Genomic DNA, 26234 nt, shown 5'->3' with positions numbered 1-26234 from the left:
CACCAACGATAACAGATCGGCCGGACTCCATCGTCGCACCGAAGCGAAAGGTGTGGTGACCTTATGCCCCATCATTTCTCCTCTTTTCCTTCTCCGACGACGGCGGCGGCGGGTATCATTTTTTAGGTTATTGCCACCATATAGAAGATAAAAAAGAGAGAGAGAGGCGTGAATCAGTCAAAGCCAGTCAATGCCACCCGCGAAGCTACCTAGCGTGTCACCGGCGGGTGGACCTCCGGCTGAATCGCCAGTCGGACACCTGCTCCCCATTTCTAGCCCTGTCCCCCAAACACTCCCCCCCCCACACACACACCGCAAACGCAAACGCCACTCCCCTCCTCGTCTTCTCCGACGCGAACGCCTGAACCAAACCCTCTCCTCCCTGGCTGCTAGGGTTTTAGGGCGAGCGTCGGTTGGGGACTTGGGGGAGAAGGACGGGCGGGGGCAACGTTGGCCACCACGACCACGGCGCCGGTGCCGGCGAGTCTGGTAAGCGCCGGAGGTGGGGGTTTTATTTGGGGTTTTGATCCCGTCTCCGCATTGTGGGATGGGCTCCGAACGATCGTGGGGTTTTGATTGGGCCATGGATCGCGCGCCGTGCCCGCGTCGATCTGAGCGCTCTGTGGGGAAATGGGGTTTTGTTTTGGGGGCGGGTTGATTTTGGTCGCCGGCTTTGGGCTGTGGTCCGGCGCCCCGGCGGTGAGGTTTCTTCTCGGGGTTTCGGTTTCGTGGGGCTGTATGAACTGTGTGTTGTGATTCTGGCGGTGTTTCTACCAAAAGGTGGGGTTTTGCGGGCAGTGTTCGAACGGCTTTGCTCTCTAGATGGACTGATTAATCGGCGGTCGAAGCTGAATCTTAAGAACGCTTTGTTGCCTTGTGTTTCTGGACAGGGGCAGTTATTCCGAATGCTTCTTGGAGGATTAATCATTTGTTTTTTTTGGGGTGATTTTGTTCTGGCTTTGTTTTTAGAGTTTGATGCTGTTTTTGCAAGGAGAACTGTGTTTTTTTTTTGTTAGCTTAGGAGGACTATAGGGATTCCAAAGTCCGAATGGTCCTGGGTTGATTGATATATCATGTTTGGGGAATTTGGGGACATGTCGCTCCCAATGTGCTATGCTCTGGAAATCCACAAGCCCCCAGTGATTGTTTTGCTCAGTGGGCAATGGCTGTAGTTAAAGGCGCCACATTGATGAATTGTGCAAGGTGGGACTTAGTGCCGAGGTAGAATGCGAGCGATGCATGCGATCCCAACCAGCTCAGGTTTGCCACATTCTCGTGGCCTCCCCTTCTTGGGCTTCTTGATCTTGGCCTTATATTTTTCGTCACTGCTAAGAATTAGTGAACTCGGTGACTAAGCAGCCATGTGGATAAGCTGGTGGGCTACATGGGGCATTATCTAGCATGGCATCCCCGGAGAGGGTGGCTACTTCATCCAGTGATCTGATCAAATTATGTGGGAGCATTGTTAGGCTCAACAACTTGCTACCGGACCAGTTGTTTTCTTGTTGTTGTGGATGGAGCCAACGAATAGATGACAGGTGTGCTGTCAATGGCTCAGCAGCGAACACAGATGGGATGCCTTGGCAGGAAACCTGAGTGCTGTGCCTGGCTCTGATGGGATGATAAAGTAGGTGCGCTCAAGAACAGGAACAAATGAATCACACCTAATCAATTATCCAACGAAATTAACAAAAGGAGAAAAAAATGGCCAAAGTAAAAATATGATTTAGATTAGGGATTGTCATTGAAAGTGCCAACATTTACAGCTGGTTGTATCCAAATTTTGCCCGTCTTGGCTCGCTATTTTTTTTTTGTACGATGCTCGAGTCTTGCCTCTTGTTTCGTCCACATTTTAATTCTCGTTTGGCATTTAATTTCATGTGATTTGAGATAACTTTGTGTTCTAGGTTGTTTCTGTTTCCTCATCTTTTTTATTTAATCTTTTCACTGTATCTGTGACACTGCTTTCTACCTTCTCGTCTTGCAGAGAGATGGAGGAGGACCAGTCGGCAGTACTGGTCGCTGAAGGTGCCATCAAGAGCATCAAGCTTAGCCTATCCACTGAGGATGAGATAGTAAGTTTTCTTTCTCTAAGCTTTTACGAGTGATGATGGCGTGTTGAGATGTATGCAGCAGAACGAACAACATCACCAGTCCGTAAAAAATACTCCTGAACCTGATGAGAGAGCTAATCTGTGTGGATTCATAATTCAAGGGAGAAGAGTTGAGGGAACTACATCTGCTGCTGACAGATGTCCCCCTGAGAATCCTTCCTCTTCCGTTCCATTTTTTTAGATCAGCCAATGAAATTGACCTACCAAGTTACATTGGACCGTTGCAGTAAATACTTGGATTTGTAAGCTAAACTTTTGCAAGATAAATGGCACGAGTGCTCCTTGCCGGCTCTGCGATATTGAATGCTGACAATTTTGTTTCTTCGTTTGGAGATGACTGTTACTGGGACATCATCACTTGCTTTATTAGCTAATCTATGAATGCACATTTAATGGACTAACGTACTTAACATCGCTGTTCTCCATCTATATGGATTCAAACCTTTATTTTGTCTATTATTTTTATGTTTCACTCAATTAAAGACTATCCTGCGCGGTTCCAATTTCTCGCTATATTTGTTTTTTCCAAACATTACTAATATGCAACCTTTTATGTTCTGCAGCTTACATACTCAATAAATGACTGTCCTGTTACCCATCCTAGTCAGCTTGGGAATCCTTTCCTTGGCTTACCACTGGAAACGGGCAAATGTGAGTCATGTGGTGCCTCGGAGAACGGCAAATGCGAAGGTTATAAACAACAACTTCTCATTAATTCTTCTTCATGCCCCAAACTTGTGCTCCAGCAGGCGAGGATCCTTTTTTGGCTTCTGCTGACAATAAAATTGATATGACCTTGTAGGGCATTTTGGATACATTGAGCTGCCTGTACCTATATATCATCCGTGTCATGTTAGTGAACTTAGGCAATTATTGAGCTTAGTATGTCTGAAGTGCCTTCGAATCAAGAAAGGAAAGGTATTTACAAACAAATTGCTTAATCTTATTGTGTCATCATTCTACACTGATTTCCCTACTTTGATTTAAACCTAGTTGTTTTACCTTGTCTTATATTTGTGAGGTCTTTCCATATCTCAGGCTAAACAAAGCAATGGAAAGGAAAATGTGTCAGTAACAGCATGCTCCTACTGTCGGGTACTTGTCTACCCTAACATTTTTATATTCCTCTTCTGCCTTGAATTGGATAGATACACACACTTCACTGCTGAACTGTAGCGATATATGGGATATATATACTCCTGCAGAAGCCAAGTATGCCAGTTTTTTGTATTTGATCTCAGTCCTATTTGATCTTACGAAGTAAGAGAGAGAGAGTAAACTTGGTTCAGTTTTATGTTGGTAGGTGAGATGTTGTTGTTGAAACATACCTTATGCATAATGGAGTAGTAGCGTCTATGGAGAGTAGGGACTAGGGAGTACTATTTAAATTTTGAGGATAAACAACGATGACATCAGAGACTATCACCAGTGCCCGTTAGAATCAGTGGATGGCGTCCAACTTTACAACCTTAGTTGCTTCTAGTTTGGTACCAGCACTGTCAGTCTGACACATGTAATCTGGATGGGTGTCAACTGATGTTTCTCATCTTTATTTCCTTTAGGATGTTCCCGCACTATCTTTGAAGGAAGTCAAGACAGCGGATGGTGCATTTCGTTTAGAGCTAAGAGCACCCCCAAGGAGACTCATGAAGGATAGTTCCTGGAACTTCCTTGACAAATACGGATTTCACCATGGTGGAGCCTCCCACTTTAGGACATTGCTTCCAGAAGAGGTAATGATCTTGTCGTGTTCTGTTTTTGAGATATTATTGTAGCTTCTTTGTGCAGTAAAGATCCAGCTAAGCATGGGTTTACCTACACCCTTTAATTTGGGCAAACTTCATGTTGTTAGAAATGTACCGAAAAATCTCAAGAAAATTACATGATACATTCATACACATATAATTTTAGTACCAAACTCTGTGGTGTGTGTTTAAAAGACAAGCGGTACTGAATATATGTGAAATATATATTTATAGGTTCCTTCCTTTTAGTTTATCTGGAGCGTACCAAATATAGCCATGAGTTTTGTATGATAAACTTATCACAAGTAGTTACTGGATTTCCCCGTATTTTTTGGCATGGCACAAAAAATTGAAATCATTGAATGGTGTCGGTACAAGCATGCTAAGAAAGCAACTCTTTGTATCCAATAACCTGCTATTACTTTGTTCAGAAAAAAAACTGCTATTTCATTTCTCTACTATTTACCAGGCTCTGAACATACTAAAGAAGATTCCGGATGACACGCGGAAAAAGCTAGCTGCACGGGGATACATTGCTCAGTCTGGATATGTGATGAAATATCTTCCAGTACCTCCTAACTGCCTCTACATTCCAGAATTCACAGATGGGCAGAGCATCATGTCCTATGTGAGTTTTCTTCTGTGCAGTTTCTGGTTCTTCATAATTTTACTGACTGGTTCATGCCTATAATATGCCATATTTTATGTGCTTCTCATTTCAGGACATCTCTATATCTTTATTGAAAAAGATACTTCACAGGATAGAGCAGATAAAAAAATCAAGAGCTGGTACCCCAAACTTCGAATCACATGAAGCTGAATCGAGTGATTTACAAATTTCTATTGCCCAATATATACATCTAAGGGGTACTACAAAGGTACGTGTCATGATTTTGAAGCAAATAACCTAATTAATCATATTTACATAGTGGATCATACCACCACAAGCTCAGATAAACTAAGTGAGTCAAACCACTAAAGTTTGTTTCTAAATTGTCGCCTAGTTAAGTATTAGGATTACAATTGGCTCCATTATCTTAGCATGATGCTTGTATATGTATATGGTGAAAGAAGTAGTAGTGTTAACAGTATGATAGTGTCTATCCTCTTCTGAGCATTGAATACTTTAAACTGTGGACTTAAAATACATACATAAGGGAGCTTTCAAGGCCAGATACTTGCTACACTTTCAGTTTTTTAGACTTGTTGCGTTTAGTTACTTGATCACACTTTTCTTAACCAATAGAATTAGGCAAACTCTTGGACCTTTGATGTGGTTTTTGGTGTGCTGATCAAAATACCATCTGCAAGCAATTATTTATCAGCATCATTTGCATTTATGTCTGATGAGATTCATTTATGTCTAGTTAAATTATGTTTCTTATGTTCCGTGGTAATTTTGAAGGGTCCTCAAGACACAAAGAGATTCACAATTAGCACTGATTCATCTCATTTATCAACAAAACAATGGCTGGAAAAGATGAGGACATTATTCATCAGCAAAGGGTCAGGTTTTTCATCGCGCAGTGTACTTACCGGAGATCCCTATATTGGAGTAGATGTAGTTGGATTGCCTTCCGAAGTGGCAAAAAGAATAACATTTGAAGAGCAGGTTACGGACATCAACATCAAAAGGTTGCAAGAGGTTGTTGACAAGGGACTGTGTTTGACCTATAGAGATGGTCAAACAACATACGCCATCACTGTGGGATCCAAAGGGTATACCACACTCAAAGTGGGTCAAACGATCAGTAGAAGGATCGTTGATGGCGATGTTGTTTTCCTTAACAGGCCACCTAGTACTCACAAGCATTCCCTCCAGGCATTTTATGTTTACATCCACGATGACCACACAGTCAAAATCAATCCCCTCATATGCTCTCCTCTCGCAGCAGATTTTGATGGTGATTGTGTGCATATTTACTATCCACAATCGCTTGCTGCAAAAGCTGAAGCGTTGGAGCTTTTCAGCGTGGAGAAACAACTGACGAATTCACACAATGGGAAAGTAAATCTCCAGCTATCTAATGACAGTTTGCTAGCCCTGAAGCATATGTCTTCCAGAACCGTTTTAAGCAAAGAATCAGCTAACCAGTTGGCAATGCTTCTGTCATTTTCTCTTCCCGATCCTGCTGTGGTCAAATTGAAACCATGCTGGACTATTACGCAAATAATACAAGGTGCGCTGCCAGCAGCATTAACTTGTGAAGGAGGCAGATTCCTAGTCAAGGACAGCACTGTCATAAAACTGGATCTTGCCAAAGAATCTGTTCAAGCCTCATTCTCGGATTTAGTATCTTCCATTCTGTGTGTGAAGGGTCCAGGAGGTGCGCTCCAATTTCTGAATGCATTGCAGCCCCTGTTGATGGAATATTTACTTTTGGATGGTTTTAGTGTAAGCCTGCAAGATTTTAACGTACCCAAGGTTCTTTTGGAAGAAGTACATAAAAGCATTCAAGAACAGTCCCTTGTACTTGAGCAGTCAAGGTGCTCAAAAAGTCAGTTTGTGGAAATGCGAGTTGACAACAATCTGAAGGATGTCAAACAGCAAATTTCAGATTTTGTTGTGGAATCCTCTCATCTTGGGCTTCTGATTGATCCAAAGAGTGAACCTTCAATGTCAAAAGTTGTCCAGCAGCTTGGTTTTGTTGGTCTGCAGCTTTACCGTGAGGGAAAGTTTTACTCAAGCCGTCTGGTTGAGGATTGTTTCTCGAGTTTTGTGGATAAACACCCACCTATTGTTGGAAATCAGCATCCTCCAGAGGCTTATGGTCTTGTGCAAAATTCATATTTCCACGGTCTCAATCCTTATGAAGAGCTGGTACATTCTATATCTACAAGAGAAGCTATTGTCCGCTCCTCAAGAGGGCTGACAGAACCAGGAACTCTGTTCAAGAATCTAATGGCCATCTTGCGAGATGTAGTTATATGTTATGATGGAACAGTGAGAAACATCTGCAGCAATTCAATCATGCAACTTAAGTACAATGAAGATGATGCCACAGATATTCCAAGCGCATTAACTCCTGGAGAACCAGTAGGTGTCTTAGCTGCCACTGCTATCTCCAACCCTGCATACAAGGCTGTCTTGGATGCTTCTCAGAGCAACAATACTTCTTGGGCATCGATGAAGGTAATAACGTTGTAAATTATTTTGTAGTCTTGATTTTATGCATTGGTAACTCAATGGTTGTTGTAACGACTGTTTAACAAGTACATTGTATTCTCTTAACCTAACAGGAAATACTACAGACAAAAGTTAGCTATAAAAACGATACGAATGATCGAAAAGTTATCCTGTTTTTGAATGACTGCTCTTGCCCCAAGAAGTTTTGCAAAGAAAAGGCTGCTATTGCAGTACAGAACCGCCTAAAGAGAGTCACATTAGAGGACTGCGCTACTGATATCTGCATTGAGTATGTGTTCATTAATTCTTGCTGTTAATTCGGATTGACTTGCATATGCTGTTCTTCCTTCTATGAAACAAACAACGGATTTGGTCCTTTCTTTTGTCTTAAGGGAATCCATTGTTTTTATTGCTTTTAGAAGTTTTAACTTCACAAGTTGTGGAAGTTGGATAATTGGCAAATGTTCAAGATTTACCCACTGAACTGATAAATTTGTGGACTCAGAAGTAAACTTGGTAGGAACTCACCGTCAAACATGAGTAGTGCCTTTTACTGTGCTTTGTCGTATTGCCCACTATGCAACCATGTTGAGCTTTTTTCAATCCGTTTATTTACCATTCAAACTGTGCAGCATTATGGAACTGAACTTCTGTTAGCTAAAATAGAATTTGGTCATGGCAGCTAGATCAGGGAGGTTAGGGAAGATCAAAGACCACATGGCTGGCTCGTTAGTTAATTCATTAACTAAGTGAGTAAATCCATGATCGGACCATTCTCAGAATGGAAATAGGGATAAATAGCTCCTTGTTGTCACAAATTTGATGCAGGCATTTCATGTCATTTGAGCTGGGCACCACGAATATGACTTTTGCATTTTCAGGTATCACAAACAGATTTTAGATGGATCTTCAGAAGCCACCCCAGCACTTGTTGGCCATATTCACCTTGAAAAGGTATTATTAAGCTTTCTGGCTTTTCACATGTAAACTTAGTTTTCTTAAACATAGATTAATACATAAGTATGTATTTCTTGCAGGCACGTTTAGACATGATAAATGTTAGCACTGAAGACATTCTTCAGAAATGCCAAGAAGTTTCTCTGAAACATGGGAAGAAGAAAGGACATCTTGGGCACCTGTTTAAAAAGATCACTTTCTCTACTTGGTAAACTATTTATTCTCTATACTGCAATGATTCACCTTTCAAAACTTAGATGCCATGCTCAGTACTCAGAACAGCTAGGATGGTTCCTGCTGCAGTGCTACTAGTTGGTAGCTGCCACAATGCTACAGTTCAGTTATGTTGGTGATACAAAACATGCACACACATGCATGTGTTGCAAACATATACTGAGATAAAGATTATGATACTACCCTAAATGAAAACAGAGGTGGGTGAATATATTAGGATGTAAAATGATTCTGGAGAGCGGTGTATGTTGTGGATGAAAGAAGGGGAGCTCCTACTTGTAACCTGTGGTAGGGATGCAAGCGGGATCCTGCTTATGTCCTGCTTCGACATATGCGGGATCCAGCTTGCATCCCTAACCTGTGGTTACTTATTATGTACTAGCTGAATGCATGTGCATTGCTACAGAATTCAAAAAATATACAGGAGTAGTTTAAATGTTTGCTCCCTCATATATCCTTCAAATTTGCAGTAAATGAGTAGCAATAATCTCACAATATACACCAATCCACGCCTATAATCAAAAGATCGTTACACGTTTATCTACCACATATTATGGATGTCCAATAACGGTGATTTCCTAATAATCTAAGGAGTAGTTTTGGTAGAGTGAACGGATGACTATCCACTCAAACCTTTATAAGAGTAAGATAAGATAAAGAAAAGTGTAAAGCCCATCCACCCCAATACACCCCAGATTTAAAATTGTCGGTTGTGTGGGATAGACCTGTGATTTAACCAACTCAGAATGGAATACTGAGGCCGCAGATCAGAAAAAGGTTAACCTCACATGTGGCCATAAGTAGCACATGAAAATGACTTTTAGATTCACATAAAATGTGTTTAGTGCGCTTTAATAATAGGTGCACACACACCAGCTTTCTGTCTTGCATATCAATTCTCACTTGATGTTTAATTATTAATGAAGGAGTAAACTGACCAGTAGTACTTATATACGGGGAAGTTAGAATGACTACATTGATTTATTTGCAATCAGAGGGAGAATGTTGTATTTTCTGTCTGTGTTGGCTTGGTTTGGCATGAGGATATCTGTTCTATAGCAATGGTACTAGAACATTCAGAAGTTGTGGTAGAATTTTTCGTATTTTCCTGGTTTTTTGTCTAGTATCTATTTGCTTTCTAGTCAGTGTCTAATCAAATCAGTTTGATGTTATTTCTAGCAATGAATTGGCACCACTGGGGCATAGTTCATCAATGTAATAATGGGATTTTGTTTGGGTACAAAGAGTATCAGTATTATTGATTGGGAATCGTCGCTGTACTTAAGCATACTGTTCAGTTCTACCATTTTGATATGATTCACTGTTATCTTTTTAATCTGACAACTGATATTCATTAGATTTAATCTAACGGATTTCAATTTCCATCCAAAATCTTCAGTGATTGCTCCTTCACACAGAAGCCTATGATTGATGGGAAGCTACCTAAGGTTCCATGTTTGCAGTTCTCTTTTTCTGAGGACATTCCTATGTTATCTGAATCTGTTGAGAGAGCAGTGAGTGTGTTAGCCAATTCCCTCTGTGATGTGCTTTTGGATACAATCATAAAAGGTACTGTAAGTTGCACAAACTAGTTTTCTTCCATTGCAATTTCATTCACTGGACATTTTCAAATTACAATCTTTACTTTGTTGCTCCTATCTTATTGCAATAAAGGTACTCCCTCCGTTCCATAAAGATTGACGCGGCTTTGAACTAGAGGTAGTTCAAAGCAGTTCAAGCCACGCCAATCTTTATGGAATGGTGGGAGTATAGTATAAGGCACCTTCTGATTTCTCAGTAGTTGCTGGTATATATAAAGTAGATAGATTTCATATAACTGTCTTATTGGTTGAGGCTGGTGTTTCCAGTGGACCGGAGGTTCCTTATTTTTATTCTCACTGTACGATTATAGATCATGAATGCGGGCTTTATATCCTGACTTCCTGCGCATAAGCTGATTAGGGGGTACAGGATTCTGAACCCACCGAAGGATAAAACAGCAAATTTGAGACTCTTGACGTCTTCTATTGTCCATTCCTTTTGGGTGTCCTCTTATGACTATATATACCTGCACAGTTTGATGTGAATATGCATCCTCCTATGTAATAGATGAATACCATTTGACTGAGATTATGGTACGCCATTTTTATATATAGTGATTAAATGGATGATTCACATCTGGGCCTACAAAATAACAGTGTACGTTTCATGCCATCTCTGTTGTTTTAGAAGGGGGTCATTATCTGCAGTGCTATAGCTGTGATTTAGACATGCACTGTTACATTTTTGTTTTCTACTAATTTTTTGGTGCAAAGTCATGCATAAGAAATCAGTGCTTGCACTCTATTCAGGCCATTAATTCCTAATTAGCATATTAGGGTTCTAAAAGTAATTGAGGACTTAGAGCGCAACTATTTTTTGGTCCATTTGCTCTGCAGGTGATCCTCGAATTCAAGAGGCTAAAATTATGTGGGTTGGGTCAGATGCACAATCTTGGGTAAAAAACACAAGGAAGGTATCTAAGGGTGAGCCAACAGTAGAAATTGTTGTTGAAAAAAATGAAGCTTCGAAGCAGGGTGACGCATGGAGAATAGCAATGGATGCCTGTATACCAGTCATAGACCTCATTGATACACGAAGGTCCATACCTTATGGTATTCAGCAAGTGCGAGAACTTCTTGGCATATCATGCTCCTTTGATCAAATTGTGCAGGTTTGTCTTCTTGGATTTATTTGTAAAAACTTGAAAGGCATTTCATTCTGCATTTTTTTTTGTAAAATCTGGAGGTGTTTTTAAATTGTGTTCTGCATTGCAAGCTAAAGGAAAAAGGCAAACTTACTTGGGAGGCGCCTTAGCCTTCCAAAGGTAGTTGTGGCAGGGGAAGAGAGATCTTCCAGACATTGCATTGTTTAGGATCAGTTTGTACTTATAGTCAATCACAGCTGGATAATTCTGAGATACTGTATGTTGCTACTCCAGTGTCATGTAATGCTTATTACTCCCTCCGTCCGTATCAAGTGCTGAAATGTTACATGTATCTAGACGCTTTTTAGATATAGATACATTCATATTTGGACAAATTTGAGTCATTTAATATGGGACGGAGGGAGTATAACAAACAGTTTTCTTGTAATGCTTATAATTGTAACACTTGATGATTTGTGCAGCGCCTTTCAACAACTATGAAGACGGTCGCTAAAGGAATTCTCAAGGACCATTTGATACTTGTGGCAAACAGCATGACGTGCACTGGAAACTTGTATGGGTTCAACACTGGTGGTTACAGGGCGACTTTCCGTGCATTAAAAGTTCAAGTACCTTTTACAGAGTCTACCTTGTTTGTAAGTTTATTCCTGAGATCTCTTGATTTGATTTGTTTTTATCATGTCAAACCCTATGCTGATGTCTTGGTCTTTTCTTTATAGACTCCTATGAAATGCTTTGAGAAGGCTGCGGAGAAATGTCATTCTGATGCATTGGGATGCGTGGTCTCATCATGCTCATGGGGCAAGCATGCAGCACTTGGCACTGGGTCATCTTTTCAGATTCTTTGGAACGAAAATCAGGTGAACTGGTCTTGCAACCCACCTGAGCTTATTCTTCATAGCAGTAATGCAGCTTGAGTCAATATTTATGGGGACTAACCTTTGAGTTGCCCTTAAAGATCTTCAGAAGTTAGGGTCAATTGAATGAGTTATCAATTTACTAAAATAATATTAGTTTAGATGTTGGTGTAAAACTGTGCAACTGCTTGATGTGGTCTAACCATACAAAGGTACATTTTTATGTTTAATTTTGACTATTGCAGCTGAAAAGCAATAAGGAGTATGGTGATGGCCTGTATGATTTCCTGGCCATGGTGAGGACCGATCAAGAAAAGGCTAGGTACACGTTCTTGGATGATGTGGATTACCTTGTTGAAGACAATGCGATGGATGATATCTGCTTATCGCCTGAATTGAATGGGACCCATGGTGTGCCCACTTTTGAAGATAACTTCGAACATCAAGATACTCAGAACGGCAACTCATGGGAGAATGGCACAAAGGCAAATGCAAGCTGGGAACAAAATGCAAGTGCTGGGAATGATTCTGATAACTGGGGGGGCTGGAGTAATGCAGCAGCAGCAGCTGACACAGGAGCTGCAAAACCAGCAGATCAAGGCAATTCATCTTGGGATGTGCCTGCAACAGCGGAGAACGATTCCACTGACTGGGGAGGTTGGGGCAATGAAAAGGCAAAGGACAATAGGACTGTGTCAACAGAGCCAGCTGAACTCGATACTTGGTCTGATCGGGGTGCTAAAAAGGGTACAGATGGAGGTGGTGGTAGCTGGGGGAAGCAGACGAACACTTGTGAGGACTCTGGGACAAATCTGGAACGGAACTCTTGGGCCAAGAGGCCATCATCGCCATCACTCAGTACATGGGCCAAAAAGAATTCAGATGGAGGTGATGGTACCTGGGACAAGCAGGCCAACTCTTGCAAGAAAAATGTGGAGCAGGACTCTTGGAAAAACATGCCAGTGTCACCGGCAAGAAATGCATGGAATAAAAAGGAGTCCAGCAGAGGTGATGCCACTTGGGAGATGCGGGCTAGCACCTTGGAAGAAAAGAAGACAAGTGAGTCAAATGAAGGTTCCTGGGAGAAATCTAATGCACAAAAGGATTCTTGGGGTAATACACAACATGGTTCCTCGGACAAAATGGCAGTGAAGGATAACGATATGCAGCAAGACCCATGGGGTCATATTGCAACTCAGAATATTAATGCACAGGATGATCTCTGGGGGAGTGTGGCGGCTAAGGCTCAGACTTCTACTGCAGAGAATACAGATGCACAGGATGATTCTTGGGGAGCTGTGGCAGCAAAAGCTCAGACTTCTACTGCACAGGAGTCATGGGGTAATGTGGCCGCTTCACCGTCAGACAATGCATGGAAAGCTCCTCCAATTTCCCAGACTTCTGCTGCAGAGCATACAGATGCACATAATGATTCTTGGGGAATTGTGGCAGCGAAAGCTCAGACTTCTACTGCACAGCAAGAGTCCTGGGGTAATGCAACTGCTTCACCGTCAGACAATGCATGGAATGCTGCTCCAATGGATTTGGATGCAAAGCAGCCAGGTTCTTGGGATGGATGGAGTTCTGCTCTAGCTGAGGACTCAAACAAGGCGGATGATTCTAGCAACAAGAACAAAGGCTGGAAATCAGATGGATGGGGTGCCAAAGGCAACCGAAGAGACCAAAGAGACAATCCCAGCATGCCCCCAATGAGACCTGATGAGAGGCCGCCAAGGCCACGGTTTGAAGTACCAGCTGAGGCCAAAAAGATTCTACGAGAGATTGAACCCATTGTATCAATGGTCAGAAAGATCTTCCGTGAATCATGGTAAATTACCTCACGTGTTACTTATTTATTTTAGCTTAACAGTATGCGACGTTCTTAAGTTGCCAACAGTAACAGATGACAGGTTATTTGTTTGATGCTAAGTATGCCACATGCAAAACAGTTGCTTTGTTTATACTGTCTGAATTTTTATTTTTATTTTTATTCTTGTGCTGAAATTTTCAGTGATGGCGTAAGACTTCCGCTGGAGGATGAAAAGTTTATCAAAGAGAGTATTCTAGAGCACCACCCTGAAAAGGAAAGGAAGGTTCCTGGTGAAATTGATCATATAATGGTATGTATTTTTTTTGTGTTACCATGTTATTATTTGATGCACCACATCAAAATATGAAAGATGCTAATTTGGCTTGTGGCTTTATTGGATTTGGCAGGTTAACAAGCACCACATATTCCAGGAAAGTCGATGCTTTTATGTGGTGTTGGCGGATGGGACCCACACAGATTTTTCATACAACAAGTGCATGGATAACTATGTGAGGAAGACCTATACGGACGCTGCCGAGCACGCCGACTTGGTCAGCCAGATGTATTTCAAGAAGCGCGATCGTGATCGAGCAGCTGCTGTTGATGGAGGTTCAACACCAGCCAACGCTTCTCAGTCTACTCAGGTGATGGAGACCTCCCAAGACGAAGCTCCACAGGAGGCTCAGCCAGAGACTTGCGTGGCAACCCAGGAAGAAACTCGAGTGTCTCCACAAGAGACTCCTGCAGCGACGACCCAGCAAGAAGAGACAGAAAATAATCCAGATTCAGCGTCAGAGGCAGATTATCATTCAGCGTCGGAGGCAGGGCTTCCTGAGGGGGTGTAGTGTAGAACTGATGCTGTATATAGATGCCATAGCTTTTTCTGTGAGCATCATCCCTAGCTGAAAATCTCCCTAACTTGAGGTTGACAGACCATTAACGGTCTTTTGATGTGCCAGCGTCTCCTGTGGTATGCTCAGTGGTAATCCCAGTTGAACCAACTCTGTAAATTCTGGGAAATGGTCTTGTTTTAGAACCTATCTATTCTCTGCTGCAGTTAAATATGAACCTTGCTGGAAAATGCTGCCACCATCAGCAAATTATTAGTCTCTACTGTCATCTGTTTTAACTAGCTAGCGTTTCTGCTTTTCCATGATGTGCATTGTTTTCCATTTGTCTTTTGGGTGTTGTGTTTGACAGAATGGTATGACGGAGCTGGTGCTTGATAAGTTTGTCATGTATATTTTGAAAAAACAAAAGTTGTTTCTGGCAACACATGAAACGAAACCTTTTTTTACTCGCAAATAAAAATTGTATTTTTGTGTATGCTCTTGGAGAAAGAAAAGGAGAGAAAATGCCAACCGGACCATTTATACTCTAAGCGGCCCAGATCAGGTAGTTGGGCCGACTCCTTGCTTGATGCCAGCCCATCATTCTGCCATCGCCACTTCTGCTGAGCAGAGCTCCCCCATCGCGTTCATGGCGCCGCCGCCGCTATGACCGGGCCTTTCTCCCCGGCAATGTCCACAGAGGACAACGGCGGCGGATCTTGGGGCGGTGGCCGGCGACATAATCCGGTGCCGCGGCCATGGCGGAATCGACATCGACGGCCGGCAGCCCCCCCAAAAAGGAAGGTATTTTTTTTCCTCTTTCTCGTGTGCTTGACATGGGCCATGGGTTAATCAGTCGCCGGTTGCTTCTGGATGCTGACTTCTTATTGCCGCGTGCCGAAATCAAATGCTTCACCAGCTTGTACAAGACAATCTCACGATTGCTACTGTTACCAGAGCTAGCACCAGGTCTCTTGTGGCACATTGTGTCAATGCAACATGTGTTTGATTGATTTGCTGGTCTAGCTGACGTAGAGCTGCACATAGAGTAATACTAGTAGTTGGTTCTTCTAGTCTATATTAGCATGTGGGCATTGACTAGTTAATTAAGGTCGCTGTTGCCCTAGCTTTGCTGTCGCCCTGCAACCGGCACCTGCCTTCATTATGGTATATTTGCGCCGGCCGGCGACCTCCTCCTTTTGTTCACTTCGACGGCTGGGATGGTGTAACGTCATCGGTGATCGCTCCTATCTTGGTTTTGAGGTCAAGATTATACAATTGTGCACGAAACACAGCAAAGGTTCCTAGCTTAGACATGTTGGGCAATCTAGATACTACTACATGTATGTTTATCCTTAATTTTTGCTGTCGCTTTGCTCAGTTATAATGTAGGCCTTTGACATGGATGTTAGCAGAATCATATCATTGGATGATTTGCTTGACTTTCCATTTCAGCACATGCGCAATCAGTTTTCTTGAGTTACATCGCCTAGTCTTCCATTCAGTTTTCTTGATCTGTTAATGTCTTGCACTCTTACTGGACTATCTCTGCTGACAATGTATGATTGCTCTTATTTTCCCCCAAAACTATTTGCAGGCCTTGTAAATTTTGAAGATATTGTGTATCCATAACTGGCAGCCTTCTAATACTATTAGCTCTGTCGCCTATCTATTATTAACCTAGCACTTCTAGTATCATGCATCGCCTTCGCTTGCGAATTGCTCTTTGTACGTTGCATTAATGCAACATGTTTGTAGTTGATTTGCTGGTCTAGCTGATGCACGTACATTGATGTGTCATGCTTATTGACTAGTTGAGCTCCAGCTATAAAGCCTTTCTTGCTGAAATATAGTTACCTTACCCTGCAAACTAGCTCCCCCTGCCAGGCACCTCATCAATTGATTGATCAAGGCACCTGGATACTGCACGTAAGCACATTGAGTTTGATCCTGTACACTTTGTTTACATCATCAATGAGATATTCATGCATGGTCCCAACCAAACCTCAATGCTAATTAATTATGAGCATACATGTCAGGCAATACCAATATTATTTAGTATATTATATGCACCAGTTATAGTGCCTGTACACCTAATTTGATATCGATGACATGATGTTATGCTGAACTGTATCGTTTGCTGATTTGTTTGACTTTCATTTCAGCACATGCGTATTTTGTTTTTTTTATTGCACTGATCCTATCCTTCCATAGACCTCCGGGAGCCAAATTTGTCCATTTGTTAGATTTAGACCACGTGTGGTGTAACCAGCCTTTCCAACTACAATGTTCTGTTCCATGGGGGGGTGAGGAGGGGTAGTGTACTTCTTTCATGTCCTGACCAACTCTCCTCGTCCTAGGAGAATTTATATGGTTCATCCAGTAAAACAGTCAAGCACATAACTCCGATGCTATGTTATTATTATTTTACTGTAGAGCAACGCGTGCTTATAATGCATATATGATCTGCAAAACGTATGGTAGAATGCATGCAAACATTTTCCCCAAATGAACACATGGATTTCTAGTTTACAGAAGTAATTTGTCATGGTCAGCAATATATATTCGATGCTTGCTGGGGTTACTAAAACTCCTTGAAGCTCAGCAAGATTTGATTCAGAAATGCAATTCCCCCTCCTACTAGCTGCAATCAAATCCATCCCCATCAATTGGTATGTGTTCTTTGATTTTGACTATGTGCAAGCATCATCTGAAATGGTTGTTACATGTCTATAGTTCATAGTTTTAATAGTATAGTATAACATGTTTATAATCATGTCCACGAAGACAACATCCAAGAGTGCAACTGAAAAATAAAAATCCCTCTAATGTCTTTAAAGTTCAGTCTTCATCTACTGTGCGTTTTAAAATTGCCAAATCAATATTGTATTCCCCATTTTCAAGTTTACAAGAAGGAAAATATATTACATGTGTGCTTACGTAGCATATATTTACTATTTGTACAAATTAGGAAAGAAGCAGATGAATGCTAGTATTTATTAGCTTTCCTCATAAGATATCCTCTATTAATGGCATTTGATACTGTAATCAAAGTATCAAACATTTTTGTAAGATCTTATTTAGAATGATATGATAAATGATTCATCTCTCTGCAACTTATCGTAAGAAATGTGGGCATAATCTTGTGAAATCGTAGATATATATCCTTCCAATTCCACCATTAATTGCATTCCACTAAATAAATGCATTGCCATTCAACCTCATAAACCACATATGTTTTCTCTATATAAACCCACACACACGCAACCCTCTTCTCACAACCAAACCAAGACCTATCAGTCCCACCATGGCAAGTTGCAATCCCCTTGCCTGGCCAGAAACCATTGTACCAGTGCAAACTCTTTCCAACGCTGGTATGAGAACCTTGCCACAACAGTACATCAAGCCTCCATCCGAGCGTCCTAGTGGTAGCACAAACGAACCCAAACTTAGCATCCCAGTTATTGATCTTGCTAGCTTCTCTAATGTTCCTGACCATCACCAAGCAATGCTAAAAGCAATGGCTCATGCATGTAAGGACTGGGGATTCTTCCAAATAGTAAACCATGATGTGGACATGGATGTTGTGAAGAGGGTGAGAGGTGCATGGAGGGAGTTCTTTGACCTCCCCATGGAAGAGAAGAAGGTATATGCAAACTTACCAGTAACTTATGAGGGGTATGGTAGCCGCCTCGGAGTTGAGAAAGGAGCAATCTTGGATTGGAGTGACTATTACTTCCTATATGTCTTTCCCAGTGATGTCAGGAACCTTGACAAGTGGCCAAAGATTCCTACTGACCTGAGGTAGATAGATCTGTATCATCTTAATTTTTTTTTCAATTTATGACTATTGTTTAATAGATCTTGCAGTTTAGTAAAAGAAGGTTTCATCATATGTTTTTCTTTATCTAGTTTTATGTTTTCTTTGTACATGTTTGATTCGGTTTGGTATGTATGCAGGGAAGCCACTGAGAAGTTTGCATGCCAATTGATGAATCTCAGTAAAGTTCTGCTCAAGGCTATGTCCAGTAGCTTGGGATTGCAGGATGACTACCTCCATAGTGCTTTTGGTGGCAGTGATGGCATCTCAGCTTCCATGCGCATGAATTACTATCCTAAATGCCCACAGCCTGAGCTAACTCTTGGTCTCTCCGCTCACTCTGATCCCGGTGGTATCACCTTGCTCCTTGCTGATGATAACGTCGAAGGGACACAGGTGCGCAAGGGAGACTCGTGGGTCACAGTGCCGCCAATTCCAGCTTCCTTCCTCGTAAATGTTGGTGATCAGCTTCAGGTGAACCCTGTGGCCAAGTTACCTATTTGTTTAAAAAAATATCAATTTGACGCAATATGTAACTCTATTGTATTGTCTAAAGTAGTAATGTCCTCACTACATCCAACCACTATTTGTGCTCATGAAGCTAACATGTGAAATTAATGTCATGTTGTTTGCATCTAGAAGTCAGTAAGGAGCTATATATAGTGTGTTCTTGCAAATAAATGGAATACAATGCATAAAAAATAGAATTAACAGCGTGCTGTATGCATGCAGTTTATTAGTTCTTTTATGTCGAATATGTTAGCAGCTGTTATGTTGAAATAATTTTATTATTTTATTCTAGAAAATTTGGCCACCATGCATGCCTTGAATGTGCACCTAATTATCGTAATGAACTATGGGTAGCAGCTGTTACATGTAGGTTTTTCTATGTCACGTATGAACACTACTGCTCAAATGAATTTATGGCATACTTTGAACTTGGGGCAGTGGTTAAAGGGGAGTCAAAACAAAAAATTCATAGTTTTAGCCTTCCAGATCTAGCTTGTATATATTTTTGGAATGACAAGATACATTCTGAACTGTCTGGCTCTAGATAGCTGAACTAAGTTCAGCTTGTTGGCATCAATGGCATCCATGACCTGGACATATCACATGTGCATCAAAAGATGACAATTACACACAGTAGCATGCATGCAATTGGCAAAGGTAGCAGCAATATACGTCTTCATATATTAAAAATATGATAAGCATAGAAAAGTTTGTGGAAAATGGTTGACCTGAAGCTTTTGACATATTTTGGTCACATGGATTTGATTTTTCAGATCCTGAGCAACGGGCGGTACCGGAGCGCGGAGCACCGCGCGCTGGCCAACTCCAACAAGGACCGCTTCACCATCGCTTTCTTCTGCAACCCACAATGCGACCTTCCCATTGCCCCATCCAGCCAGCTCGTCGGCCCGGAGTCGCCAGCGCTGTACCAGAAGCCTGTCACCTTTGATGAGTACCGCAAGTACATTCGCACCAAGGGTCCCAGCGGGAGGAAGCAGATCTTGTCTATCAACAGCTCCATGCAGCCAGATCCTTCAGCTTGATCCATCTCTGCATGGATGCTTGTTTGGAAATATTAAGAACAGATATTTGAATAGTTTGTTAGGTTCAGTCCATCAACAATAATTTGTTAGGTTCAGTGCATCAACAGCTCCATGCAGCCAGAGCCTGCAGCTTTGACCCTTCTCTGCATGCATGCATGTTGTTTTGGAATATTATAAACAGGTTGTGAAATAATTTCTTAGGTTGCCCGTGAGCAGAATCGTGCATCATGCTTGTAAAATTTGTCATATGGTTTGGAACCTTTGATATATATTTTAGTTTGGCTTTCAATTTCTACAAACGTGCAATTGTCACCTGTGTAACAGTAATAAGATCAGGAGAAACTGTTGAAGCAAGCTGTATACTGCAACAGTGAGTAATTGAAAGTTCAGAAGAAATGGGTCACAACTTGTTGCATGCTTGACCGCTTGACACATACATATTCCTTCCAGAATAGTATCAATTTGGATAATTAATTAATTTGTTACAGGTACAGTTCCACATTCAAAACTTGGTAAAAAATTGAAACAACATCTGCTAGTTACAACCACAATTGGAGAATGCTAACTTCTAATCAATGATCTCTGAATCTCGTGATGAACCAACCAATCATCGCATCTTGTCCGCTGCAGAGCTTCTTGCTTTGATTTCAGCAGGAGGCCCTTTCTGCTTATTCTCAGCAGGCTATGATATCTCTCTATATCTATCAGGCATTCTTCCTTGAACAGTAGTAACTTCAGTTTCAATCTTTCATCACTTGCGCTTGTCGATTCCTGACCCGTTGTCGTCGCCAGCCAAGCTGGGGTCAGTTTGGTAGAAGACAACATCCCCAACATCACTGACAAAGTGATCAACTCTCAAGCTCCTGAGGAGGGTGTTGACAAGGTGAACTGGAAGCGGACCCGACTTCACTGGCTCCCGGTAATATCTACCAAGCACTGGCCTTGCTGCCTTTGTCTGTTTTTTTGTTCACAAAACAAGGTTAGAAAGTTGTGGTTTCAATCATCAGAAGTGCTGATGAACATGGTAAAACAGTAATATTGAACTTACTGCTTCTACTAGATGGTAGTGAGGTATTTGGGGGAAGAGGTGGTGGATGACATGGGTGCCAATGTCATGGTGGATGTTGTTGATCCACCCGTAGTCCTGGTCCACGGTCGTCAGACCACCACGGAGGTAGCTCCATTCCTGCAACAGTTTGTCAACAACATGAACATCAGAACAGTACTAAAAACGGTAACACCATAGTAGTGCAAAATGTATCAATAAGGCAAGAAAAAAAGGTGTTGTCAGCAAATTTAAGTAGCTAAACTTTTCTTCCGGTGGATATAAGCTAAGATATTCAGAAACTGAGGTAATTCTGTTTTCCTGTAACTGTGCCATCTCCCATCCCATACAAGAAGTCAAGAACTACAAACTGAAAAGAAGGGCTAGATCGACTGCACCCAAGTCCTGAATACAGATTAGGTATTCTACAGTTCTACACATTTGTAGTGAATCAATACAGCGAGAAAGTACCTCTCCACGGTACCAAGGGAGGTCCTGATGACCATGGTGGTGAAGATACGTCACCAAATCAAGCCACATCACAAACACCTGTTTCAAATGGCATGGGGTGTTGCTACTTCAGTTAGTTGTTCAGAACAAGTTGCTTAGAAGCAAGTGTTACTAAACTAAACAGTTAAGAGTTGCAGATTCTGTATGGTTGCTTACAACATATGGAACCCCGTACAGCTTGAGCACCGGGACCGGGCCAAACACACACGCCATGCCGATAAGCAGCGCAATCATTGTGAACCAGCAGGTGGTGGAGATGATCACGTCCCGCCTCTCCTTGGGGCTAAACAGGTCGCTGCTCGGAAGGAAGTGTGAGCCGTTCTTCCCTGGGCTTCTGTACCACTGGAAGATCCCATGGAGATTCAGTTCATGCATACAGATGCAGATCCATACAGTGCACCACTAAATAACAAGAAGAGAGATCCTTACAAGGTAGACAGGGAAAGCCAGCAACGGGAACGGTAATGAGAAGCGTAGTTTCTTGGTCCGTGGTTCCAGTTTCTGGTACAGCTTCTCGGTGATCTGCGCAGATCAATAGCACATATAACAAATTGCATGTGTCAGAGTTCAATTAGGGATCTCAAATTATATGTAATCAGAACAGTGATTCCAATCCCCAAGATCTCAAGGGTGACTGTTTTATCAAACTGTGCAGATGCTGGAATGTGGTTTGATTCTGAACATTGCACTCTGACAATACCGTAGGAGTGCGTGTATGTAGCAGGACAAAAAGGCTAAGATTCGATGAGCATCTTTGATCTGTGCTGATTAACTTTAATTAGCAGCATCAGATCTGTGAGGCAATTTAATAAAGTATTTTATTTAACTAAAGTTGTGGTTGCAGTCCACATCTGAGCTCAAGGATTTCTAGTAGCACAAACACTGAAAAGGGCAAGGCCGGCCAACGATGACAAACCCAGATGCCATAAAAAGGAATATGTGCACTATAAAATGCTCTTGTTAGGTAGCCAAGAGCTGAGGTAAGATTCGATGCGCATCTTTCATGATATCTGCTGATTAATAATCAGCAGCAGATCTTTTTCTGCATTCTCCCTCTCTCCCTCTCCAAAATAAAAAGGTTATTGATATGCTTTTTGTGATTAGCAGAGGCAGATCTGATCACGTGACAGACATGAACAGATCTACTCGGCTGCTGCTAGTTGTGTTTGGCATTATTATCTAGGGACGGACCACATCGCTTGTTTGTTGGATCTTAAATTATGTAGACTCTTTTGATGCTTTGCTGCTGCTGCTCCACAACATGTCAACATGTGGTGCCCCTGCAACAGCTGAAAAGGCAGCAGCAGCAGCAGGCAGGTGCATTGTTTCTTTCTAGTACTACTGCTTGCTAGCTAGCAAGCTGGCCACAACCTCCTCTACCATAATTCATTCATACAGCCAGTAGCAGCAAAGTCTGGTTTAACTTTCACTCAAATCCACCCAACTCTATGAAATTTTACTGCCTTTAGTGTCCTACTAGTGTTGGTTAAAAAAAAGTAAGGTAGAGGATCCTTTAAGAAAAATATCTGGCCAACGATGGAGCTAGCTCTGAATTTCTACCTCCTTTTGCTTATTTTAAGGAAAGCTATTCTGAAATGTAGTGATAGAGACATGTCTATATGTATATACATAAATGCCCTACAGTTGTGTGGTACTAGGGTTACTAACCGGGTGCCATGATTCGTCCTTTTCGATGTGGCCATGGTTCTGATGGTGCGTCCTGTGGCTGATCCTCCTGCAGTTTATTAACAACAACCAGATTCAGATCGATGCCAGATTTACATGTGCTCTTGATCTAGATTCTGAAATAAACCAGTATTTATAATGCAAAAATGATATTTCAGATGGATGGATGCATGCATGCAGGCATGAATCATGATGCAGAGGAGTTGCATCCATGATGGATCCCATCATGTGTGTGCAATTTTCGGTGTGCATCGGAGACCGCAGCGCTGCTGAAAACAACAAACCCTTGTCGGCAGTTTATTCGATTAATCAACTTTTCTTCTGTTCCTTCTCCCAAGGAATATAAAAAAAAGGATCTACTACTTTTTTTTGTTCTGTTTCCTTCAAGGAATAAAGAAAAGGATCAACTTTTTTCCAAGATGAAAGCTCAGTTTCGCATCTGGTCAATCGCATTGCATTGCATGGGCAATACACAGCACAGTGAAAGCTCTGTTTCAAAGAGCAGCGGTTCCTTCAGATTTCAAGATGCAAAACAGAGACTGCTCTACAGCCTAATGCAGAAAATATAAAACTAAAAAACGATGGCAGATTACGTTTGGTTTCCTGCAGATTCCCAATTTGTTGAACTATTAGGAGTGATAAAATTTTCAATGTTGGAGAATGCAGTATGGATTAGCATCATGCAGTGTGGTTGTATGTGTATACGTACCAGCCATTGTAGGGGACGAGGATGAAGGTGTGGAGGATGTGGCCGACCACGCTGTTGAGCGTCGCGCTGTCGGAGAAGCTCCCGTGGCCACTGAACCCCAAAACAAGAACCAATCGGTTCAGACCACACAAGGGATAACGAACAGCAAATCGTGCAAATCAAGCAGGCGACGCATTCGAAATTCAAATGCGGATGCGATCTGGTTTCGATTGGCTTGGTCCGGAGGAAGAAGAAGAGAGCACAGTACCAGTCATGGCCGAGGACGAAGAGAGCCCAGAACATGGTGCCCTGGACGGCCCAGTAGAGCGGCCAGAGGAGCGACCAGCCGCGGATTCCCCCGGCGGCGGCGGCGGCGAGCGCCGCCACGACGGCGACGTCGCGGGCGACGTAGGAGAGGGACCTGAGGGGGCTCTTCCGCCAGCAGTGCGGCGGCACGGCGGCGCGCACGTCGCCGATGCGGAACGGCGGTGGCTTGGCGGCGTCGAAGGAGTCCGGGCCACGGCGGTCCTCCGTGGCCTTGCAGCTCGCCTCCCGGTCCGGCCGCTGCTGCCTCATTGTTGCCCCGGCCATGGCTGCGCTGCCCGGATCTGCGGAGGAACAAAAGGGAGGGATGGATGGGAGAAAGATTCGGGCTTTGTTCCGGGACTCCCCCCTCCTTCTCCTCCTCTCGTCCGGACGGGGTTGGGTGCTATTTATAAACCCCCCGTTAAAATTGCTTCCTCCTTTCTTGCTTTCTTCCTTTCCTCTCTGGCACGGACAAAACACCTAGCAACAGCCATTTTCGCACGGACAAAACACTTAGCAACAACCATTTTCGCTACACGGACTGTACTAAAATAACGACAAGAATTTAGAATTGGATGGAGTAGACTCAACTCGGAATTCAATTTAATTTTTCAAGTAAGAAAAACAGATTGACTTGGTTTGGTTTCTTTGGACGGTGCATGCGCAATTGTGCATCATGGCGAGTGATGACAAGGCGTCTCTGTCGTCCATCCCGACCTTTGCTTTTAGACTTTGCATTGTCTGTCCTTGTTCTCCTCAAAATATGATGCAAATGGTTAAGAAACAAATGAGTATTCGAAAAGTTGTATTGTACATTTGCCGGTGTTGAAGGGGTATTAATACGTTGTACGTCCGTTTGTCATGAGATGATATTTTTTATTTGAATTCGGTGTACGTGTGTTTTATGAATGTACTCTGTAGATTCCGGTTTTAGTTCGATCTTGGACGGTGCTTGGCAGCATCAGCCACGGGGGGTGGTATTATTCGTAGGTTTTATCGGGGTTTTCTTTACGTCCGCGTCGTGTTTTGAGAATAATATGTGCGCAAGCGTTTGGATCGGTGCATGAGAGACCACCTTTTGGGACCTCTTAGCTACCAACAAACTTTTTTTAGATGGACGTGAGAAACCACCTTTGGGGGTTGGGTGCTATTTATAAACCCTCCCATTAAAATTGCCTCCTTCTTTCTTTGCTTTTTTTCCTCTCTGGCACGGACAAAACACCTAGGAACAAACTTTTCGGCTACACGGACTGTACTAAACCAATGACAAGAATTTAGTATCGGAGGGAGTAGATTCAATTCGAAATTCAATTTATTTTTTCAAGGAAAAAAAAGATTGATTTGGTTTTGGTTTCTTTGTATGGTGCATGTGTATCCAGGCAAGTGATGACAAGGCATCTCTACCGTCCATCTCGACCATTGCTTTTAGACCTTGCATTGTCTGTCCTTGTTCACCTCAAAACACAACGCAAATGGTTGAGAAACAAAAGAGTATTTGAAAAGTTGTATCGTATAGTTGAAGGGGTATTAATATGTTGTACGTCCGTTTGTCATGAGATGATACTTTTCAGATTTGAATTCGGTGTACGTGTGTTTTATGAATGTAGATTGTGGTTTTAGTTCGATCTTGAATGGTGCTTGGCAGCATCAGCCATCGGCAGTGATATTGTTCGTAGACTTTATCGGGTTTTCTTTACATCTGCATCGTGTTTTGAGAATAATATGTGCGCAAGCGTTTGGATCGGTGCATGAGAGACCACCTTTTGGAACCTCTTAGCTACCAACAAGCTTTTTTTAGATGGACGTGAGAAACCACCTTTGGGGACCTCTTAGCCACACCACAAGCTTTTAGACGCCCGATTCAAATTTATATTGCATTGTCCTAAACATTGTGTTGGGTATCTAAGATGAAGAGTCGCAATTTGCTGGACACATTTAGTGTGTATCCAGACAAAATTGCGACACTTGATATAAGAAGAGGGAGTACGTGGGAGCAAAACTCAAGAATGGGAGTGTGATACGCCAACAGATTTTCAGGGATCTCTTAGCTACGTGTTGCGCATTTATCTAAAATAAATAAACTCGCAATTAAATTTTGAAGGGAATACAACCGACAATTAGTTAGAAGCTAGCTTGGCTACACGTATACTACCACAAATTAGTTATGACCAAATGTATATATCAAGTTTAATTTGATTTGTGGTCTCAGTCGCCATGGATTTCAGCACCTCTATATACAACCTTC

General features: G+C 42.2%; 3 protein-coding genes across 3 annotated transcripts; 2 read left to right on the top strand and 1 right to left on the bottom strand.

The window, feature by feature from the left end:
* Positions 1–292: 292 nt before the first annotated feature.
* Positions 293–14683, top strand: LOC100825545 (DNA-directed RNA polymerase V subunit 1). The gene is made up of 19 exons (XM_010240527.3): positions 293–489; positions 1988–2075; positions 2678–2804; positions 2917–3032; positions 3153–3209; positions 3677–3847; positions 4329–4487; positions 4582–4737; positions 5265–6992; positions 7100–7275; positions 7868–7940; positions 8024–8151; positions 9577–9746; positions 10616–10890; positions 11346–11519; positions 11604–11744; positions 11987–13569; positions 13753–13861; positions 13959–14683. The coding sequence occupies exons 2-19, from the start codon at positions 1992–1994 to the stop codon at positions 14394–14396; spliced, it is 5865 nt and encodes a 1954-aa protein (XP_010238829.1). The 5' UTR covers positions 293–489; positions 1988–1991; the 3' UTR covers positions 14397–14683.
* A 508-nt stretch (positions 14684–15191) lies between these two features.
* Positions 15192–20043, top strand: LOC100825242 (probable 2-oxoglutarate-dependent dioxygenase ANS). The gene is made up of 3 exons (XM_003577115.4): positions 15192–18185; positions 18342–18675; positions 19485–20043. Exons 1-3 carry the CDS (start codon positions 17689–17691, stop codon positions 19752–19754), a joined length of 1101 nt encoding a protein of 366 aa, XP_003577163.2. The 5' UTR covers positions 15192–17688; the 3' UTR covers positions 19755–20043.
* A 151-nt stretch (positions 20044–20194) lies between these two features.
* Positions 20195–24380, bottom strand: LOC100824939 (fatty acid desaturase DES3). Its single transcript, XM_003577114.4, has 8 exons — positions 23952–24380; positions 23705–23794; positions 22978–23044; positions 21739–21831; positions 21466–21651; positions 21271–21348; positions 20803–20940; positions 20195–20709 (listed from the first exon to the last, which is right to left on the bottom strand). Exons 1-8 carry the CDS (start codon positions 24272–24274, stop codon positions 20506–20508), a joined length of 1179 nt encoding a protein of 392 aa, XP_003577162.1. The 5' UTR covers positions 24275–24380; the 3' UTR covers positions 20195–20505.
* Between the last annotated feature and the right edge of the window lie 1854 nt (positions 24381–26234).

This window comes from Brachypodium distachyon, chromosome 4, assembly GCF_000005505.3.
Source record: "Brachypodium distachyon strain Bd21 chromosome 4, Brachypodium_distachyon_v3.0, whole genome shotgun sequence".
Lineage (NCBI taxonomy): Eukaryota > Viridiplantae > Streptophyta > Magnoliopsida > Poales > Poaceae > Brachypodium > Brachypodium distachyon.
The sequence above is the reverse complement of the archived record's forward strand: the minus strand, read 5'-3'. Positions and strand labels throughout refer to the sequence as shown.

Coding starts and splice junctions, on each gene's coding strand:
- LOC100825242 (XM_003577115.4), top strand. CDS start 17,689: ATGGCAAGTTGCAATCCCCTTGCCTGGCCAGAAACCATTGTACCAGTG. Junction 18,186..18,341: donor AAGATTCCTACTGACCTGAG/GTAGATAGATCT, acceptor GTATGTATGCAG/GGAAGCCACTGAGAAGTTTG. Junction 18,676..19,484: donor ATGTTGGTGATCAGCTTCAG/GTGAACCCTGTG, acceptor TTGATTTTTCAG/ATCCTGAGCAACGGGCGGTA.
- LOC100824939 (XM_003577114.4), bottom strand. CDS start 24,274: ATGGCCGGGGCAACAATGAGGCAGCAGCGGCCGGACCGGGAGGCGAGC. Junction 23,045..23,704: donor CTCGTCCCCTACAATGGCTG/GTACGTATACAC, acceptor AATAAACTGCAG/GAGGATCAGCCACAGGACGC. Junction 21,652..21,738: donor TGGCTTTCCCTGTCTACCTT/GTAAGGATCTCT, acceptor GGGATCTTCCAG/TGGTACAGAAGCCCAGGGAA.
- LOC100825545 (XM_010240527.3), top strand. CDS start 1,992: ATGGAGGAGGACCAGTCGGCAGTACTGGTCGCTGAAGGTGCCATCAAG. Junction 7,276..7,867: donor GCTACTGATATCTGCATTGA/GTATGTGTTCAT, acceptor TTGCATTTTCAG/GTATCACAAACAGATTTTAG. Junction 7,941..8,023: donor GCCATATTCACCTTGAAAAG/GTATTATTAAGC, acceptor TATTTCTTGCAG/GCACGTTTAGACATGATAAA.